Source organism: Diceros bicornis, chromosome 22 (genome assembly GCF_020826845.1).
Source record: "Diceros bicornis minor isolate mBicDic1 chromosome 22, mDicBic1.mat.cur, whole genome shotgun sequence".
Lineage (NCBI taxonomy): Eukaryota > Metazoa > Chordata > Mammalia > Perissodactyla > Rhinocerotidae > Diceros > Diceros bicornis.
The window spans coordinates 28342798-28365792 of record NC_080761.1 but is presented as its reverse complement, the minus strand read 5'-3'; the positions used below and the strand labels follow the sequence as shown (position 1 = coordinate 28365792).

The following is a 22995-nucleotide window of genomic DNA, read 5'->3' as shown; positions in this document are numbered from 1 at the left end:
CATCTGGCAAAGCACAGAGACATTAAATGACTCTTGCCCACAATCAAGCAATGAATCAACAGACCAGCTGGTAATACACTCGAGTTCTTCTAAACGGACACAGCAGAAAAAGCATTGGAATTTTTCCAGTGTTAAAAAAAAAAATTGCACAACTAGTCTGATACCAGGGTTCATTTCTCATTGTTCCATAAACTTAAATGATGCAGGTTTGGATAATCTGGATTTATTTGTCTATTCTTGGGAACTGTAATGGAGGGAAGGGCAGAAGTGAGACCTAGGAGTGTTTCTGAGAACTAGATAGCATGGCAGTGTTAATGTGACTGATAGAATTCTTTAATAAAATAGAGAATTGGTAAAGATGAAGAAAACATTCCAAATTTTATATTGTTAGTAATTTTTAGTGTTCCTCAACATATGGGCACACACAGTCAACTTTGCAGAAGGCACAGTGAGTGGATGACTTGAAAATTAAATATTTTTGATTTTCTAAAATGATAAAAGAAAAAAACTCTTCACAAAAAGTTTTCCCTCCTTGATATCTTATCCTTGGTGATTGATGGAGCCATTCATTTGGGAGTCGAGTTGAAAGTATTTGTCCAAGACATTGAGTGGATCATACAGAAAAAGGAGGAATCATCCAGTTGAGGATGTCTGGCCACTACTGCTTTGCACTCAGTCCATATTTCCTGTGTTTGTTCAGCTTTGGCTTCTTTCCATGACTATCATGTCTATATAAAAGAATACAGATTGTGACTTTGTTATTCATTTGGAGTAGTGGCACTTAGTCACCTCATTGCGTACATTTTGGGGAGCAATTGATCAAGGGTGGAAGGGGCCTTTCCTAATGATTTTTACCTGGGGAGTACTGACATATTACATATGGATGAATGATAACGTCCAGTAGCCATGTCAGTTCTTTTGGTTTTCCCTCTGCCACTTGAGGAAGGGGCTGGTGGGATGGCGGATAGAAGCTTCGTGGAACGGCCGTCGATTTACCATGTGTGGTGCATGGTAAACGTGTTCACCTTTAGAAGGGCTGTTCTGTCCTTATGCTTTCCATAAAGCGTTTTGCACAGCCTTTTCCTTTTCCAGGATCTTAATGGAAGGTGAAAGTATTGTAACGTTGATTCCATTTCCATTGCCATAACTCAGGAACATTACGGAACCAAGACTCTAATGCTGCTGTGAATATTTGGATATATGGACATAAAAAGCTTTTGCAACATTCCCAGGTCCATATTTTTGTCTTTTGTAAATCTAGGGACTGTGAAAAAAATTGCTGTTAGAGTGAAAATCTGAGATGGTTTAATGTCCTCATAATCTCATTTAGAGGCCATATCTTCTTTTTGTTTGTTTACTGGAAACTTTGAAGCATTGGTCTCACAGCTCATGAGGGTAATGCTTTTGGATTTCCCAAAACTCACTGTAGCAAAAGTGAACCAGTATGGACAGATCGTCTAGGGAGCAAAGTAAGTTTCATTTTGCAAGCTGGCACCAGTAGATTGGTTGTAGTTGCCAAGAGCACTGTATTGAGAAGGGCTCAGTGGCAAACAAAACAATGCAGTGATCCATAATCCATGTCTACCATGAATGCAGGAGGGGAGAGTGACTGCCAATGAACCATGTATTTGAGGACCCTGATCTGCATAAAAGATCATTTTGCTAAGAGTGCTTCTTTTCTTCCTGATATGAATGCTGCACAGGTTGAAAACTCACTGTAACTTATTTTCATTTTTACTTTAAAAAATGCCTGCATTTATTTTTTTAAACAGGCTAATAACCCACACCATGGATAACTTATTGGACTTTGCCTGAAAGGAGTCATTAGTGCCATTGGATATTTGACCATCTTGGCCACAGATTTTTTGAGAATGAATGGAAGGTCATGCAGCATGAATCTCCACCGGACATCGGGAACCCCACAGGGGCCTGGGATGGTCAGTGGCCAACAGATTCCTCCCATCCGAGCCCACTCAGGGACTCCTGGCCCATCGTCCTGTGGTAGCACACCAAGCCCTGCTATGGGAAGCCTTGCTAACAGCCTCCATCTCAAGATGCTCTCGGGAGGAGGGATGGCTCCTCAGAGCAACATGGCTGAGAGCCCCATCCATCTGCCTGCCTTGAGCCCCAGGAGACAAGTGCTCACCAATGGAAAGCCACGATTCCAGGTCACCCAGGCCGGAGGCATGTCAGGGCCACACACTTTAAAGCCAAAGCAGCAGGAGTTTGGAAGCCCTTTTCCTCCAAATCCTGGGAAAGGTAGGATTATCTTTCTGGGATTTTTTAAAAGTGGACACGATTTTTTTTCTCCCCCTAGTCTCTTTTCTGCCAGCAAATCCTATGAAAAAATATATTATCAGTGTCAGGGTCAAAGTTGATGGTCTCGAAATGACGTGTAGCTTGCTTGGTAAGGGGGTGAATGTGTATGTGTGTGTGAGGGCAAGGGCCACAGTGGTAAATGTGACATCTCATGGGACTGTGAAACAGAGTGGAAGGTGAGATGGAAAGATCAGAAATGGGGAGGTAGGGTGGGTGGTGGTGGTGGAAGGGCAAGAGCAAGTTTAGCAAGATCCTGCCCTCTGGATACACAGAGCTGTGCCCTGGCTCACCAGGGGCTGGATTCTGCAGGCCGTGGAGGAAAGGGGTGGCTGGAACTGTCATGATAGTTAGGTGCTAGAAGAAGGATGGTGTTTGGAAGGAAAAGGGTAAAAAAGGGAGAAATTTTAATAGCCAATAAAATGAGGAATTAATACATAGAAACAACAAAAAATTATTCTAAGAGCAGAACCTATAATTTTTATAATATAGCTAGTGATAAGAGAGAAGGAAGCTAGAAGAAAATAATGAAAAGATGTATTTTTGTGCTTGTGGAGAACTAGAAAACCTGGTTAATTTGAAATTCAGAGAGAATGTGCTTTTAATTCAATAGTGTTTGAATTATCATATATTTTATTTTATTTATTTATTTATTTATTTATTTTTTGTGAGGAAGATCAGCCCTGAGCTAACATCCGTGCTAATCCTCCTCTTTTTGCTGAGGAAGACCGGCTCTGAGCTAACATCTATTGCCAATCCTCCTCCTTTTTTTCCCCCAAAGCCCCAGTAGATAGTTGTATGTCATAGTTGCACATCCTTCTAGTTGCTGTATGTGGGACGCGGCCTCAGCATGGCCGGAGAAGTGGTGCCTCAGTGCACGCCCGGGATCAGAACTCGGGCCGCCAGTAGCGGTGCGTGCGCACTTAACGGCTAAGACACTGGTCTGGCCCGATATATTTTAAATTAAAGAATAATTGTTGGAGAATAGCAAGTTATTTGAATGGTGCACTCTTTCTAGAAACTGATCTTGACTTAATGAGGTTATATTGCAAATGCTATGTGTATTTGGGCTAGAAAAAGAAAATATGTATCCTATGTAACACATAGCTTTGTTATGTAAAATATTAAAATTATATATTCCTTAAGGTATTTTTAGCATTTAGTGTTAAATGTTTATATTAAGTGTTTATACCACCAAATAAAATTACTAGCAGCCTTGTGAATAGCCATTCACCCAGTTAACTCATAACTCAGTTGTAGTGAATATAGTGATTTATATCAGGCAAGTAACCAGAATGTTGTTTGTTTTAGTGTCTGTGTATTTCTGTGTATGGAGGAGTTGGGATAAATAGGTAGATTAAAAAAAAAAACTAAACGTGTAGCTTTTTTCTTTTATTTTTTATTTATTTATTTAGGTCTAGGTTTGGTTTTGAGTTGTTTTATTTCTTAGAGCTACTGATATTTAGTATAACTATAGGGAAAACTTTCCCTGGGGGCTGCATCCAAAATAGTTCCGTCATTGTCTGTATGTTCATGGTGCGGTAAGCTAAGTTCCTTAATGTCAAGCTCACGTGTTTGGATTTTCAGGGGCTGAGGCCCAGTAAAATCTTTCAGTTTATGCTTGACTAGTGAACTGTAGCTTGTTTTTATATATACTTGTGTTTGAAATCCTGACTGGCAATAATAATGGTGATAATATTAGTAGCTTGCATTTATTATATCATAACTTAGCATGTGTCAGGCATGTGTTAAGTGCTTTCCAATACACAGTCTCAGTTATTTCTCACCACAGCCCTGAGTTGTATGCTTTTGTTGATTAACTGGTAAGGGAACTAAGGTCTAGAAAGAATAAGTAACTTCAGCATTGCCAGCCAGTAAGGAATTTGGGAATACTACTTTGATGGTGATGAGAAGTGGTTATAATTATAAGCATGGTTTAAAAAGAATGCTTCAGGTACTTAAGAGGTAGCAAACTCTCAGGGTTAATATATCTTGGAACTCAAGTAAAAATTAGTGCTGCTTTCTGACTCTCCTATTTTCAGTTTTCTAGCTCCTTGCTCAGCTTCCAAATACAGTGCTATTCTGGATCTGCATGATTGGGGCATACATGGGCATGGATAAGTGGTCAAGGACAACTGTACTATTATCCCCCCTGGCCTTGCAGATTAGGTTCCACCAGTGGTCTGGATAGTGCTAGCAGTTGCTGAATGTGTCCCTTTCAGATCTTGGTTGACAGTTCCTAAACTAAGCTAATAACTGGTTGCGAATGGTGATCTGGGACTGTTTGAACTTCATCCAATCATTTACTCAACAAATAATTATTGAGCATATATTATAGGTCAGCCACTGTTTGGAGATAGCCAATAAAACATAGTCCTGGCCCTCAAGAGTTGGAGAATTCAGACAAATAAATGGGCAATTAAAATAAAGCACAGTTAGGGCTCTGAGAGGGGTACACTCAGGATGATATGGCAACATTTGGAGGGGTTCTTAGCCTGTGCTTGATAAGTGGATCTGGGAGGAGAGTAGAATATCTAGGTAGACACCTGAAGGATGAGGAACTAGCCTTGTAATCATGCAAAGTGTATGTCCTACGTGTGTGTGTGTGTGTGTGTGCTTGCATATGCATGTAAGGGGGCTGTCTGAAACTTATTCTGGGTAGAGAGAAAAGCATACTCAAAACCTGGAGGGGAGAGATCATGGTGCATCTGTGGACTTTCACCTTGTTCCACACTGGAGGGTGTGGAGACTGTGGTAAGAGATGAGGCTGGAGAGGAATACGCAGAAACCAGAAGAAGGGTCATGAATGACACGCCGGGGAGTTTGGATCTATCTTGATGACACTGGCAAGCTGTGGAAGGGTTTTAACCTTGGGAATGATGTGATAAGCTTGAGATTGACATCTCTCCCTGGCTTTGCCATTGCTTTCTCATGCCTTATTGACAATGCCATGACCCAAAGGGATAAATACCAAAGAACATGTGACTCTGTATGTTTATTAGTCAGAGTTCTCTGGAGAAACAAAACCAATAGTAGATACATCTATATATCTATTTCTATATCTATATCTATCTCTAATAGAATATATGTATTCTTCCTCTATCTACCTAAAGAGACATATATAAAAAGATATAATAGCTCACATGATTATGGAGGCTGACAGGTCCCAAGATCTGTAGGATGAGTCAGCAAGCTGGAGACCCAGGAGAGCCAAGAGTTTAGTTCTAATCCAAGTCTGAAGGCCTGGAACTAGGAGAGGCAATAGTGTAGTTCCTATCTGAAGGCCAGCAGGCTTGAGATCCAGCAAGAACTGATGTTTTAGTTTGAGTCAGAAGGCAGGAAAAAAGCCAGTGTCTCAGTTCAAAGGCAGTCATTCAGGAAAGAATTCTTTCTTACTTGGCAGAAGGTCAGCCTTTTGTTCTATTCAGACCTTCAGCTGATTGGATGAGGCCCACCTATATTAGGAAGGACAATCTGCTTTACTCATTCTACTGACTTAAATGTTAATCTCATCTGAAAACACTCACAGAAACACTCAGAATGATATTTGACCAAATATCTGAGTACCCTGTGGCCCAGTCAAGTTGACATATAAAATTAACCATCACAATGGGATATCATTGCTTTGAGGCCAAGTACAGTTTACATGGAGGCTAAGAAAATACATTTCTAAGCCTTGAGAGTGATTATACCCACTCTCAGGAATCCAGTGGAGCTATGTACAGAAAATATAAGTTACCTAAGGATTACCACACTGACAAATATCTGACTTGAAGACTGGAGAATCTCCAATGGGAGCCTCATGAGAAATATAAATTTGATTGTAATGTTTATGTTACTTAAGGATTGAGTTCCACTCAATGAAAACTCAGATAACAGTGGCTTTAATGTCATAGGGCATGGTTCTCAAATAGTGCACCCAAGGGCACTGGAGTTCTACAGCAAACTAAGAGGGATCCACAGGATATTTTAAATTTTCAGGGAAACGTAGGGATACGTGACATTCATTGAGCACCAGGCCAGCTCCTAGTTTGAGAAGGTTCGCAGTTTCAACGTTAGATTGTACTCTGTTCCTTTTAGTGATGTCATATCTTTGCAAAGCTACGTTTTCAGTAGTGATAAAAAAAAAAAGTACTTTGTACACTCATGTTGATAGTAACATTATTCACAATAGCCAAAAGATGGAAGCAACCCGTGTCCATTGGCAGATCAATGGGTAAGCAAAATGTATCATATACATACAATGGAATATTATTCAGCCTTTAAAAAGAAGGAAATTCTGACACATGCTACAACATGGATGAACCTTGAAGACATTATGCTAAAAGAAATACAGCAGACACAAAAGGACATATATTGTATGATTCTTTTTATATCAGGTTCCTAGAATAGTCAAATTCATAGAGACAGAAAGTAGAATGGTGGTTGCTCTGGACTGCAGGGAGGGGAGAATGGGGAGTTAGTTACTGTTTAATGGATATAGAGTTTCAGTTTGGGAAGATGAAAAAGTCTTGGAGATGGGTGGTGGTGATAGTTGCACAACAATGTGAATGTACTTAATGCCACTGAACCATACACTTGAAAAATAAAGGTGGTAAATTTTATGTTATGTATATTTTACCACTATAAAAAAGAAAGCAAGTGCTAATTGACAATCAGTGTGGAATAGGAGATAAAGGTGGTGGTGTCCAACCTGATTACAACGTTTGAGAAGTAGTAGAGGGCACAACTGGAACACGCATACCCTCGGTAATTGTGGTTATTTAAGAATGAAATAAGAATACTTTCATTTTTAATTTACGTGTATTATTTTTTTCAGACAGCTAATAAGTTGTTAGTGTATAAATGCTATTAAGTTGTTAACACCTAACTACTTAATAAACGGAACTGTTAGGTGTTCCTTTTGGCCTGGGGGCACGATGAAAAAATTATTGAGACACTAAGAATGCCATGAGCTGAGGACATTTGGAAACCTCTGTTACGAGAGTCTGTTTTTCTCACACAAAGAGCAGGCCAGGGTAGGCGATGCTGCTAATGATTAGAAGCTCAGGGATGTCAGGTCCAAGATGATGGAGCTTCCCTTCCTCTTTCGTGGTTGCACAATAGCTGCCTCACTCCAGCTCCTGCTGTGGAGTCTGTCTTCTGGGAAGGGTGAAGGAAGAAGAAAAAAGGACAAAAGGCAAAAAGATAAAAGGGAAACTCCTCCCAAAGTGACCCTTTTCAATCGGCTTTCTCAGGAGCCCCACCCAACTATTCCTACTTAATTAGCCAATCATACATAACTTATTTCTTAAATAAAACTCAGTCTTTGTTCCTGAATTTATCTTTTTTGAAAGTTAGATTTTGTCTTGTATTATTTTGTATTATGTTCTATTTTGTTATATTGTGTTTTAGCTTTTGCCACCTTTATCTCTCTCTCTCAAGTAAGTTGAACCACTTGTAAGTAAGTTGCAGACATTGTGACACTTCACCCCCAAATTCCTAAGCAGGTGTTTTTCACACTATATAACCAAAATACATTAATCATAACCAAGGAATTTAACTTTGATACAATAGTATTATTTATATATAATTATATCTTAAAATATAGTAATACTCAAATTAATTTTATATTTATTTTACTTATATTATTATTTTTTCTTTTTTTTTTTGTGAGGAGGACTAGCCCTGAGCTAACATCTGATGCCAATCCTCCCCTTTTTTCTTGAGGAAGGGTGGCCCTGAGCTAACATCTGTGCCCATCTTCCTCTACTTTATGTGTAATGCCACCACAGCATGGCTTACCAAGCGGTGCGTTGGTGCGCACCCGGGATCCGAACCTGCGAACCCTGGGCCGCTGCTGCAGAGCGCGCGCACTTAACCGCTTGCGCCACTGGGCCGGCCCCACTTACATTATTTTTTATAATATAAATTATTATTTTATTTCCCCACTTATAATCCTGATGTCCTTTGTAGCCATTTTTTTCATTTGATCCAGGATTTAATCAAAGATCATGCATTATATTTGGTTGTCATATCTCTTTAGTCTCATTTAATCTAGAATGGCCCTCTCCCCCACCTTTTCTTTGTGTTTCATGACAAAATATGTTGATATTTTTAAAGAGTTCAGGTCAGTTTCTTGTCTCACTATCTGGTTTGTCTGATCATTTCTTCATGATTGGGTTCAAGTGAAATATTTTTGGCAGAAATACTACATAGGTGATTTGTGTACCACCCATTGCATCACACTAGGAAGCACTGAATGCTCATTCATCCTAGTATTTGTGATGCTGCGTATGGTCACCTGGCTAAGGTGGTGTCGCAAGATCTCTGCATTACGAAGGACACTTTCCCTTTCAAAATTAATAAACAATCTTATGTGAATATCTTGTTCTCTAATAACCTTTCATAGCATCCATTGGTGATCCTTGCCTTAATCAGTTATTACGTTGTTAATTGCCTAATGGTGATTTTCTGATTCTAGCATTCCTTCTCTGTTTATTATCTGGTATTCTTCTGGAAGGAAGAGCTTCTCTCCCTCCTCTTTTTGGACATCACTGTAGACTCATGTATTCTTTTTCAGAGTTCACTGTGTTATAATTCATTACCATCACTATTCTTTCTGATGCTCAAATTGTCCTAGATTTGGCCAGTGGAAGCCCATTCAAGTCAGTTCCTATGTCCTTTTGATATATTCCCAGTAAGCACTTCCTTGCTTTCACACATAACAAGATGTTCTAGGCTCACTTGTACTTCCCTGCCCCAGACCTAGAATCAGCCATTTTTCCAGAAAAAGCTCAGTTCCTTTTAGTGGGAAATATTTGGAAAACTGGATGAAAAGATGTTATTATTGTCTGTGGGGTATCATTGCTTCTAGGCCTTATGTGTGGACAGTGAGGAAATATATCAGAACAGAATAATGAGTTCTGGTTAAAATACAACATTACAGAGTTCTTCCTCACACTTCCTCATTGCACATTTGTCAGTGGACTGGTTCTCAGCAACGTCAGTGTATTTGTTTATTTGCTCTATCCCACAATAGAGAAAAGAGTTATGTTTAGCTTTTACATTTCTAAGATAGTAGAAATTAGTTTTAAAAATGATTTCTTACTACATGTGAATTTTTAATGTGCTGAGATGAGACCGTTTATATTTATCTGAGCCATTGAGTGAGCGTGGAGGACGTTCTGCAGTTGGCAGCTCCCTGGCCCTGCTAGGGCTGATGGGTATAGAATCCCAGTTATATTGTACCAATAATGGCATTTCCCCCTACTTTCTGCTCAACAGTTATGAATTGTAATTAGACTGGTAGAAATGCATTTTTCAGAGCATCTGGGAAATCAGTTTTATGATCCCCACTTTAAGCACATTTGACACAGCTATTTAAATATTTAAGACAATTTCACATTTGCAGTACCTGTAGGACTATATCATTAGGAAGATTTTCATTGTAAAGGTTTTTTATTTTACTTCAGGGCCTCTGACATTTCTTGTTGGGCTCTGCTGTCCTTGGAGACAAAGGGAGTTAGTTATTCATTAGCGCTTGTGGGTTATTCATTATTGTTGGTCAGAAAATGCAGAATAATACCCACAAAGGACACCAAACTAATTGGGATTAAAAAACTCTTTTGTGTCACTTAAGGCTGGTATCTCTTATAAAGACCTGGTTTAAGAAAAATAATGTATCGTGTGAACCTGGGAGGTCTAAAAATTAATGTGCTTTAAATAATACATCAAGTTTTATTTTTATTTTTTACTGTTTGTGGTTTGCTAATTCAATTGGTTATAACCTGGAGCTTAGATTAGAGTTTGATTCCTTAGTGCGTCAGGTACTTTCATATTTTCCCCCCCTGCCACATCATAAATTTTAAAATATTGCCACTGATTTAAAATGTTACTTTCCTGTATCATTCCTTCACTTATGTTTATCTCTGGAAAAAAAGACTATGAAAAAAAATGTGCTAACGCCAGTGAGTGAACCATGTTGAATGTTGTCATGTTAAAAGTGAGGCAAGAGGGGCCGGCCCGGTGGCGCAAGTGGTTAAGTGCGCGCGCTCCGCTGCGGCGGCCCGGGGTTCGCTGGTTCGGATCCCGGGCGCGCACCGACGCACTGCTTGGTAAGCCATGCTGTGGCGGCGTCCCATATAAAGTGGAGGAAGATAGGCACAGATGTTAGCCCAGGGCCGTCTTCCTCAGCAAAAAAAAAAAAAGAGGAGAATTGGCGGATGTTAGCTCAGGGCTGATCTCCTCACAAAAAAAAAAAAAAAAAAAAGTGAGGCAAGAATAACAATTGGGGTCCTGTGTTTTTGAAGAGATGCAATTGACATATTAGCTAAAGAAAGTTGGGGCAAAATACTTGGTTACTTTTTTTTTCCACTTCTGCTTTTTTATCCTTTATATTTCCTTGCGCTTCCAATGTGGCTTCCTGCAGAATTAGAGCAAATAAAGTTAATATTCCATAAAAGGTTCCAAAAATAACCAAACCAGTCAGAGACCAAAGGCATTATTCCAGTTGAGGTAGCCAGAGTTTTCATTTCGTCTCGCCAACAAGGCAGGTGAAACACAATGTTTACTTTTGTTTACTCTTTGGGCTACACAGGGTACACTTTGTGTGATTTATTGATGCTGGGTGTAAATCAAATTGATGATGGATTTCCAAGTATTACTGAGTGGCAGGCACGATTTGTTCCAGTTATAAAAGCGATTTGTCAGTCTCATAACATTCCACCTTTAAAAGAATGTATTCTATTAACACTCCCTGCCCCCTACACACACCTCAAATGCTATAGGACATGAAGCTGAAATGTAACATCCGTTAGTCCCCTATAGCACTTTCTAAGGCTATTAAATAGAAACAGCTTTGGACTTGTACAGTACTTTGTAGTTCGCTAACTTGCATATTGATTGTCTCATATGATTTGATCAAAGGCACCATACTGTGAGGCAGGGCAAGTGTAATTGGCCCCGTTTTAGGGATGAAGAGACTGAGGCTCAGTTTGCTGGAGAGCTCATTTTTTATGTGCTGTGTGGGTTGACACTGAATAGGACTTCACAGTCTGAGAGCTCCTGCTACAGGGGTTCTGGGAAATCTTGCCCCCTCTCTCTGTTAGAGTTTATAGTTGCTGCCATTCCTGAAAGAGTATACCTTTAAAAACTCAAAACCATTCGGCTGCCATTTCCATCCATGAGCTGAGGAAATGGGCCCTTGCTCCTGTTTTGGAAAATTGTACTTGACAATTTGCAAGAATAGACCCTTCTGAGCAGGGAGGGCATTGTCTACCTGGGCAGGAGTCAGGCAGTCTTTGTGTGATGGCTACCTCAGTGATATCAGTATATGCACAAGTACCTTTCTGCCCTTCTGTCTATGAAGTCTTTAAACCCAGGCAGGAGGATATCATAAATATGAATAGATTTGCTATTTCTGACCTATCAAATTTTAAGGATACAATGGATGGTGACTTCTATTTAATACCTATTTTCATGGCTGCCTTATTTGAATAACAAAAGAAATACAAGGTCTGTAATTGACTCTGACATAAAAAATAAGTTAAAAAATGAGACTTGTGGTGTAGGACCTTGCTACTCAATGGATAGTCCGAGGCCAGCAGCTTTAGAATCCAAGGGGAGCTGGTTAGAAATGCACAATCTCAGGGCCACCACAGACCTACTGAAACAGATCTGCATTTTAACCAGATCCCCAGGTGATTCATGTGCATAGGGCTGGCTTCAGGGCTGTGTGAGCAGCGATGGTACAGGTTCCCATACTCAGAAGGGATGCCTTGTGATTGGTGTTTAATGCTCTGTGGTCGCTGTCTTGACATCCTTACTAATTTTATTATCTTTGAATCTGTAAGTGAATTCACGTCCAATGGGGCACTGGAGCATGGGTAGGGAGCTTGGAGTCTCAGTTCATGCATGGTCCCACATCCTGCCAGGATGGCTACTGGCTCCTGCGCCCCCACTCAGTGTCCACTGCTGCCCTCTGCCTCCGACAGAGACCTGGGCATGAGTCTGGGGAGGTCAGGGTCAGGTGCATGTTCTCCATGTGCCCAATCCTGGGTGAGGCTCTCAGTACCTTTAAGGGTCTACACTCACCTTGTGAGTATGCCCATGCAGAAGGAGCCCAGTGTTAAATAGCAAATAAAAACACACCATTACAAGTCAAGAGAGAGACTGGAGAAGAATGGAAAATACTTTTTTCCTGCTCTTTGAACAAAGGACCCAGCATCTTCACTTTTATTGGTCCCTGCGGATTATGTAGGTGACCTTGCAAGTGCACATTGAGATTTGAGAAGCACTGGTGTAGGAGAAAGACTGGAACGCTGGACTCAGAAGACCCACACTCCAATTCAAGCTTTGCTGGTGTGTGACCTTGGCAAGCCACTTGACTTCTCTGCCTCAGTTTCCTCACCTATAATACGGAGGTAGTGTATTATCCTTCTTTCTAAATGGGCAGGGTCTAGGCAAAGGACAGACCTGGCTACACGTCCTTGAGTAGGAGCATGTCCAGGACACCTCTCATCTTTGGCTTTGGTTTCATGAGGCTGATAAATGAAGCTGGACATTATGGCCTGAGAGTGGGATGGAGGTGAAGGGCAGGGTTCAAAATGGGACAAGAAGGCCAAAAACTGGTCTTCAAGCACATAGGAGTGGATGGAAAGCAAGAGTCCAGGGACTGGAGATCCTGGGATGGGAGAAGGTGGGCATCAGAGAACTTGTGAGCTAACACTTTGGCTTTCCAGGTGGTCACCCACTGTGTGGCAGTCTCAGGTGCACATAAGATGGTGGAACAGAAAATGATGTTTGCTTTTGAGAGTTAAATTAGATGGTAAATGTGAAAGTGCATTTTATATGATAAACTGCCAGAGACATGTAAAGTACTGTTCTCTGATTACAAATCAGTGTGGGGCAGTATGGATCTCCATAAACCATAGCAATTGCTGCTGAATGGGATAGCGCCACCCCGTTACCCTATTCATTCATGTGACTTGTCCTTTGAAATAAAGGCCTACTACTTAGTCATAACTCCCAAGTCAGGGCAGTGTGAAAAGCTACTTGGTGTGTGGATGTAGAACGCCAAATGCTTTCTGTTTTCACAGTTTGCTTCAAAAGCTAGAGAGATGAAAATTTAAACCACAATAAACAAACATTGAGGTGAAATAACATATTTCAAAGTTTATCTCCCATCTAAAGATTTTACTTTATTTAGATAGGATGATCATATAATTTATTATTCAAACCAGAACACTTTCAAGAGTGAAATGGGGCCCTATTAATAATTATGCCCAGAACTATCCTGGGTGAACTGGAATGCAGGGTCACCCTACATTTAGGGGAAAGTTTAATTGCATTTAGGTTCAGAATCTTACTGAACTGCTTTAAGATAAAGTAGTTCAACCTACTTGATAGGATTAGCCTGATATAAGTTAATAGCAAAATTATTTCTTGGGGCCATTCAGTTATTATTAATATATTATTAAGTAGAATACATTAGTTTCTGGTTGTTCTAGGGTTGAAAATAAGCAGCAATTATTTAGCACTTTGTATTTTCTATTACTGTTCTTAGCTTTACATATCTTAAGTTAATCCTTCCCAACCCTATGAAGTATCCCCATTGAAAACATGAGAAAAGAGAGGCTTAGAAAGATTAAGAAATTTGACCAAGAACACATGGGTATTTTAACCCATGTCTCACTGACTTTAGAGCCCTAAATACTTCTGTAGGATGTTGTTTTGTTTTTTGGCACAGAGTTAGCCTCAAAAGGCTAGGTTCTTGGCAAGTGAGAACGATTTCCTGAAAGACACAGTATCTCTACCATAATTTCTGCTATATATGGTGGTGTAGTGTCTGGTATATATTTATTTGTTTGAAAAGAACAGTGAGCTGAAGCAGAAAAACCACTGCTAAATAAATTTTTGCAGGTGTTTGTGTCGATTTGTGTTAAAAGTGCCCTTTCTTACTTGCTTAAAATAGTGGTTTTGGTGGCAATCAGGTAGGGAATCTGACGTAAAAAAGAAAGATGCAGTAATGGCTCACTTTTTGAGCCCTTCCTCTGGGCCAGCCGCTGTACTGAGCAGAGCTCCTGGGCCACACAACTAGGGCATAAACCAGGAGGCCTTCCATGATGGTCCTGGAGCTCGGAATTCTCTTTAATTCTCGTAACAACCCCACATGTCATTAGATTATGAAAACTAAGGCTTGGAGAAGTGAAGTAACTTAACAGCTGTCATGTGACTGGTATATGGCAAAGCTGGGGATTGAATGCAGGTTCTGTCTGACCCCAGAGCCTTGTGTCTTAACCATCCTACTGTGTTCTCTTGGGATGAGTCAGGGTGCCTTGCTCCTTGTAGCATTATCAGGAGCCAAGATGGAGACCAGGACTTTCTACTGCAAGTGCACCGATTCACCAAGTACCTTATTCAAGAATCTTAGTTGCAGGTAACTGAAACACACCGTGCTAGCTTGTGTAAAGGGGGATTTATTATAAGGAACCAGGAGTGTTTCATGGCACCCAAGGAGAAGATGGACAACCAGATCTTTTGAAGGACTATAATAAAGAGATACTTCCCTATGCTCCTTCTCCCTAGGCAACATGATCTTTTATTTCTGCTTCTCTTTACACATCACTTTATCCTTCTTCCTGCAGATTGTTTTTCTCTGTTTTTTACTATCTGTATTAGTCAGAGTTCTTTGGAGAAACAGAACCAATAGGATATTTATTTATTTGTGTATTTATTTACATATATAAAGAGATTTATTACAAGGAGTTATCTCACTTGATTATGGAGGGTGAGAAGTCCCAACATCTGCACTTGGCAAACTGGAGACCCAGGAGGGCTGATGGCTTAGTTCTAGTTTGAGTCCAAAGACCTGAGAACCAGGAGAGCCAAAGGTGTAGGTTCCAGTCCAAAAGCTGGCAGGCTTGAAACCCAAGAAGAGCTGATGTTTCTGTTTGATTCTGAAGGCTGGAAAAGACCAATGTGTCAGCTCAAAGCAGTCAGGCAGAAAAAATTCCGCCTTACTCATGGGAGGGTCCACATTTTTTGTTCTAGTCAGGCCTTCAGCTGATTGAATGAGGCCCACCCACATTGGGGAGGGCAATCTGCTTAACTCAGTCTACCAATTCAAATGTTAATCTCATCTAGAAACACCCTCACAGACACACCTAGAATAATGTTTGACCAAATAACTGGACACACTGTGGCTCAATCAAGTTGACACATAAAATTAACCATCATGGTATCCATGGCTTCAACATGGCTTTCTTTCCTAACCCTAAACATGCAGTGTACTCAGAACTTCTGTGCTATGAGTCAACTGGGTAGTGTTTCTCTGTCCCATTTTAAGGTTCCTTGGAAAGAGAGTCTGGTTGGTCCAGCATGGGTTAGGTCTGGTTCATCCAACTGAGGTAGGGGCAGAGTCTCATAGAATAAACATGGGTCCCACCTGCTCAGAAAAGGGGAGTGTGGGTTGAGTGACACCTAGGACTTAGTCCCCTACATAAAGGTAGTTTTGGGGATATGTCTTAAATTAACAGTAACATTTCCAAAGTTATCACGGAAATCAGGTTCTTCAGCCAGTATGATTCCAAAGTAAGGGGGAAGGTTTTAGAAGTATGACCACCAGCAAAAGTTAGTTCCAGGAAAAGTTTTTTTTTTTTTTTAATTTACTTTTCTTCTTAAAAGATAAATCATTCAACCATGTGGATTGTGGTGCTTTGCATCAGTTTTTCAGTGGTGGCCACTACATTTTATAAGGTAACTCATTTTTTTAAGGTAACCCAGATTTTCGTTCCTGGATGTAGGAATTAAGAAAGAGCATTTAATGGATGAGCCATTAAGCATTTAGGTTTATTTTGTATTTAGAGTTTAGTCAAGGAAAGGATTGCCAGGGTTCAGGTATGTAGACCTATGATTTCTCTTTGAAGTCACTTTGAACAACAGCAATTTGAAGTAGTTTGGCTGTCAAATTTGAAAATTTTCAGCATAGCTGTCTCTTGTTGCCTTGTGTTACGTAATCAAAGAGCATTAATTTGTGATTTGAATACTCTTGGCTTTTATGCTAGATTTTAATAGGAATCTGGCAGACACAAAACACATATAATTAATCATTGAGTCAAATTTTTTAAAGTTGGGGTACATGGATTGGGTGTTGAAAACATATTTTCTCTATATACTTGGCTCAGGTAATTTTTCCACTTATATAGAAGAAAATTATGTACAATCATCTATTTTTTTATTGTGACAGGCAGACTCTAAGATGGCCCCCCACCATTCCTGTCTCCTGGAATTCATGCCCTTGTGTAATAGCCACCCCTTGAGTGTGGGCTGGATGTAGTGACTTGCTTCTAATCATGAGAAAGATGATGAAATGTCACTTCCATTATTAGGTTACAAAAGGTTTGACTTCTGTCTTGCTGTCAGACTCTACTGTCTTCTCAGTTTGTATGCTTTGATGAAGCAAGCTGTCATGTTAGAAAGGCCCATGTGGCGGGTAACTGAGGGAGGCCTCCAGACAACAGACAGAGAGAAACTGAAGGCCTTAGTCCAACAACCTTCCAGAAACTAAATTCTGCCAACAACCATGTGAGCTTCAAAGCAGATACTTCCCCAGTTGAGCCTTCAGATGAGACTCTAGCTCTAGCTGACACCATGATTGCAGCCTTGTGAGAGACCCTGAATCAGAGGACCCACCTCAGCCATGCTCAGATTCCTGACCCTAAGAAACTGAGATATTACATGTGCTGTTTTAAGCCACTAGATTGGTGGTAATTTTTATGTAGCAATAGATAACTAATGCAGTTATTGCCTGGGCTTCTCTCTCTTTCAAGAGGCACTAGAAAATTAGACAACGTCTGGGAGCAGGAGGGTAGGAATTAACCTCTGTCGAGGGCCAATGATATGCCAGACATGGGGATAGGCTTAAAGATTCAGCAGAGCCTACTTGTGAGGTCTTTTTTATTACCTCCATTTTACACATGTGGAAATTGACATTCAGAGAAGTGAAATTATTTGCCCAAATTTACATGCCTCATGAGAGGCAGAACCAGGATGTGAATGCAGGTCTATCTCACTCCAGTGCCCCAGTTCTTTCCATGCATCTGGCTAACTCCTGTAAGCCATGACAAACTCTGGTGTGGCATTTTTGCCTAGAAAAAAAGATTAAACAAAGACAATTCATCTTAAGCATTCATCAAGTACCTTCTGTGGGCTTGTTGCCAGGACTCACTTTTCTCCCTCTCTTTCTTTTCAGTGGTCTGTTCCCACCAGATATTCTTTTGCTTCTGTCTTCCTGCCCTCCATCTAAACATCTAAACCTGTGTTTCACAGACCTATTTTTTTTATTGCCCTCTTTATTATTCTCAAACAAAATTTATAGACAGTATTATCTACCTATGCACATAATTAAAAAATCAATAAAATTTCATAACTAAAATACAGGAGAAATAAACAGGAACAGAATTTATGATAAAATAATATACATTTAAATATGAAAATGTTCCAGCTCAGCTATACTAGAACACATAATGAAGCACTCAGATAAGCTTGCACCTAAGTGTGGAAATAGCTAAAATTCTGATGATTCAGGATTGTATTTTTTGTATCGGCCATTCAGATATCTAGTTGCTTTGCTTTCAGTGATATGATTCTATGAAATATGATTCTATGATTTTGTATGATCCTATGAAATTATGACAATGCTTCATAATATTTATATCAAAACGATCAGTCTTCCTTTGATTTGCTCTGTAACTTCATTTTAGATAATTTAGCATAAATAAGAATTACGAAAATAAAATGGACTTGGGTTCTAAACTCAGTTAATTGTAAAAGGTTTTTACCTATGTGAATGTCTGGTGAGACACTTGAAAATCATGTGTGATGTGGGATAATTCTTTGTGTGCAAGACTGTATGGCATCCCTGTCTTCACCGCTGAATGCCAATAAGGATGGCAACTCAGAATGCTCCAAGAAATTCCAGATGTCTTCTAGGGGGCAGTGTCCTCCAAACCCACTGATCTAAATCTAAATCTGCTTTCAGTAGAAGAGCTGATCAACTGATTAAAGTATTACAGTTTTCAGAGGTGTTTGTGTTTTAACTGGGTCAAAACCTTAAGACAAAGAAAGGCCTTCTTCATAGTGAAATTTGTGAGGGGTAGGGAAGTGGCAAGGTGAGGGAAGAAGAGGATCCCCTTTTTGCAACCCTTAAATTACGTGGCATATGTGTACTCTTATTATTTTTGATTCTAGCCTTTCTTCTTATATCTCTTTTCTTTAGGTACCATATACACTTTATATGACAAATTACATGTCTTTTTAAGTCAAATTATTTTTCTCTTCTAATTGTGTTTTAAAAGTTTCTCTATGTGAAACAATCAACTGATATTTTCTGAGCATCGACTTTAACCAAGATGTTTGTTGTGTTAGCTACTGGAGGATCAAAGGTGACCAAGATGTGGCCTGAAATCTCAGCTAGGCATGCCACGGGCACGTGCGCGTGCGCGCGCACACACACACACACACACATACACACACACGTGGGTATATGTCTTAAGGGAGCACACAATCAAATGTGAAGAGAGAAAAGAGCAACTTTAAAAAGCAATAAATTGTATAAATAATGGTTCTTTAACAACAATAAATGAATTTCACAGGCTTTATGTGCTTATATACAATATATAATATGTAACTAATAACATATGAGTACATAAAGCCTGTGAATTAACAATAGAGGAAACAAGTATTGGAGTGGATGTGGAGAGAAGCAAATTCTCATACACTGCTGGTGGGAGTGCAAACTGGTACAGCCACTATGGAAAACAGTATGAAGATTCCTCAAAAAATTAAGGATAGAACTACCATATGATCCAGCTATTCCCACTGCTGGGTATTTATCCAAAGAACATGAAAACACCAATGTGTAAAGACACATGCACCCCTGTGTTCATTGCAGCGTTATTCACAATAGCCAAGATTTGGAAGCAACCTAAATGCCCATCAAGGGATGAATGGATGAAGAAGATGTGGTATATATACACAATGGAATACTACTCAGCCATAAGAAATGATGACATCCAGCCATTTGTGACAACATGGATGGACATTGAGGGTATTATGCTAAGTGAAATAAGTCAGAGGGAGAAGGTCAAATACCATATGATCTCACTCATTAAGTAGTAGATAAAAACAGCAACAAACAATCACATAGAGACAGACATTGGATTGGTGGTTACCAGAGGGGAAGAGGGGAGGGAGGAGAGAGAAAGGGATAATTAGGCACATGTGTGTGGTGATGGACTGTAATCAATATTTGGGTGGTGAATGTGAGAACATGATGTAATCTATGCAGAAATAGAAGTATAATGATGTACACCTGAAATTTATACAATGTTATAAACCAGTGTTACTGCAGTAAAAAAAATGAAGCCTGTGAAATGATATATATCATATATACTGTATAATAATATACTATACATATTATATATACTATATAATATACTAAACATATAATGTTATTATATGTAATATATTACAACTTATATATAAAAGCTTTTATTAAATTAATAAGCAAAAGTACCAAGAGGCAACTTTTTCTTCCACTCTTTTATACAATAGAAATATATCTTCATACATAGGTACTTTTAGAGGATGTCTTTTATAGTTGGAAGCTCATTTTACATACCCAAAGGAAAGAGGGAGAATGAGAAGGGTAGTAGGTATTATAAGAAATTTCATATCAAGATTGATGGGACAGGTCTTGTCACACAATAGGTGCAGATGACATAGAATATGTATGGGCAGTGTGAAGTATGACTTTAGTTTACATTGACAGCAGACTAAGAGGGGAAGATCTCATATCTCAAGTGGATAAATTGAAATTAGACATTAAAAAGAGCTCCCTTTGAGGGACACAAGGGCATTTTAACATGTTTTAGGTGAAGGATTGGAGGTGCCTTCTCTGTTGATTTTAATGATGAGTGATTTTTGTGTAGTGGGGGAAAGCTGGGACTAAATCCCCATCCAGTGGTGTATCAGCCAGGGTCCAGTTGGGAAAAGAGAAGCCACTTCAGTTATTTTAACAGAGAGAATTTAATATCAGGAGTTTGTTAAGTAAGTATTGAAGGACTGAAAAGGCAAAAAAAGATAAATCTGAGGTAACACAGATAATAATTACAGGAAGCATCTACTGCCCTAGGACTGGAAGATAAGAAGGAAGAAGTTGGAAGTTACCAGAACCTAGAAGCTTGGAGGAGGAGGCCGCAGAGCTGGGACCCAGACTTCTGAGAAGGTGCTGCCCAGCTAGTGCTGGTGCTTTGGAGAGCTGGGACGAACTGCCCTTCCAGCAGCTCTTCCAGAACCAAACCAACAAGTATGGGTTCCTACTCTCTGTGAAACATCACCACAGACCCTGGAGTACTCTATACAGATGTCAAATCAGTAACAATTCTCAAAACAGAAGTCATGGATTAGATCTAAGCACCAGAAGGACCTTTTCCCCCTTTTATTCTTGTTCTTAAATTGCCTAGAATAATTGCACTAGTTAGGTTTATGCAAAGTACACTAACCCATACTATTGAATTCCTTTCAAAATGCTTGTATTAAATGAAGCTTGTATATTTGAAAAATATGCATTCAGAACAAGCCCAGAGAAGTAAAGCGAAGTGAGACTATAACCTCCTTTTCATGATTTTTTTACAATTTTAATCAGATTTGAAAGAATAATGATATCTAATACTTAACATAGCACTTATGATGTGGTAGATATTATTTTAAGTGCTTGATATTTCATTTTTTAATGTATTTATAAGACATATTATTTCCTTTAAGTTGCCCCAAAACCCAAGGAAATGGGTTTTGTGCTAGTTATTATTATTATCATTATTCCCGTTTTTTAGATGAGGAAACTGAGGTATGGTTGAATAATTTGCCAAGGATCACACAGCTAGTAAGTAAGAGCTGGGATATAAACTGTCAGTTTGGCTCCAGAGTACGTGCTCTTAACCACTAATCCATATTGGCTACATATGTATTTTTTAAACCTGTGTTCTTATTTATCTATGGATGGATGGATGGATGGATGGATGGACAGCAAATCCATTCATTTCTTTAGCAATAATATACTGTAGTAGACATTCTGGCTTGGGGATTAGGAGGCTCAAAATCTGGATCTTCCATTAACTTTCTTAGAGATTTTAAGAGAGTCACCATAGCAATCTAGGCTCTTTGTAAAATGAGGAAGTTGAATGAAATGATTTTGGAGATTCCTTTCTAACTATCATTGTTTATAAGAAGCGTGGTCACCTTTTCGGAAGTGGGAGCTAGAGATGAAGCCGGACTTGCAAGGTGAGTTAGCAGTCTGTTTCCTAACATGTGTCAGACATAGACTTCGGAAGTGGTAGTGCTATTGATAAAGTAGCCAGGGAGTGTCAAGGACAAAGAGATTAAGGACTCATTTTCTTCAGACTTTGGGCACTGTGGGGTTGGCTGTTGTTTTAATTCCCATTTTTTGCTTTGCTGAATTTTCATTTTTCTGCATCCAGAAGTCAGTCTTGCCAGGAGCTTGCAAAGCACTCCTTAGAAGTCATTTCATCTCTGGGGATTTAGCCAAGAGAGGATGGTCCCTTCTGCTAGCTTCCCTTGCTCCTAAGGGGCTGTCTACTTTCCCAGTTTATAGGTAGCCCATCTGTAGACTCATCTTTGATCTGAAGACTGGAGACCTCAAGTCCAGAGACCAGAAAATGCCCAGGAAGTAGAAAAGTCTAGCAAAAATGCTCCTAGCTTAGAAGATGGGAGATGAGTTGTGTTGGTTTAAAAAAACGTATCCTAAGTTTAAGGAAGGGAACATGGGTGTGTGTGGGGTAGGTGTACGTGTAGGGTGACAGCTTTTCTCTAATTCTCTAAGCAGTGACACTCCTTTTACCCTCAGGCATTCTCATTTTTTCCTGTTCCTCCTCTCCCACCCACATTTTCCAAAGGCTTGAATTTTATGAAAAAATTGAGTCCTTGAAGCCTTTACATAGATAGGTCATATTGCAGGATATAGCACACTTATCAGCAGTTCTATAAAATTTATGGGTTTAGAGTCAAAAATGATTTCAAATTAGGTTTTGAGTGTTGCCACATGTCACAATTGATGTTATTTTTGGTAAATTTAGAACAGAAGAATAATTTTGGCTCATGTTCGGTAATATAGTTGAATACAGATACAGAATTTATTTTCTTTATAATCTTTGAATTACATCAGTATATTTTTTACTAATTACAATATTTTGCAGTGAAATAACTGCATTATTATCATAGTGGATGATATCTATCCTGTACACAATCAAGAACCACAAGGTTGATAAGGAGAATCTTTGTGTGTGTGTGTGTGTGTGTGTGTGTGTGTAAAATGTAGTTGTGTGTGTTAGATAGCATGGGCAGTGAGAACCAGTGGTATCTTGATAGGGTACACAGAGGAGCTGTTTCTAATTTATATTATGGTAGAAGAAAGAAGCAGAGTCACTTTACTGCATCTGTAAACTTGGGGTGCCTGTTCTTAGGTCTTGTGCTGTTCCAGAATGGAGCTGGAGGGTCCCAGAATATTTTCTTCGAGTTGTGTCAAACTCTAAGAGGGGTCCATTTAAGGCACTCTATCCTGCGTAATCAGTAATTGGAAGTTTGAGGCAAGGAGTTGGTTTGGTTCTTTCTGCATAAACC

The 22995-nt window shown here is 39.5% G+C and overlaps 1 protein-coding gene across 1 annotated transcript in view; it reads left to right on the top strand.

Annotated features, from left to right (window-relative positions):
- Positions 1 to 1871: 1871 nt before the first annotated feature.
- The window catches only part of GLIS3 (GLIS family zinc finger 3), a 422334-nt gene continuing 401210 nt past the window's right edge, over positions 1872 to 22995 (top strand). The window contains exon 1 of the mRNA XM_058565743.1: positions 1872 to 2259. Coding sequence (XP_058421726.1) covers positions 1872 to 2259 — 388 coding nt within the window. The remainder of the gene's footprint in view (positions 2260 to 22995) is intronic.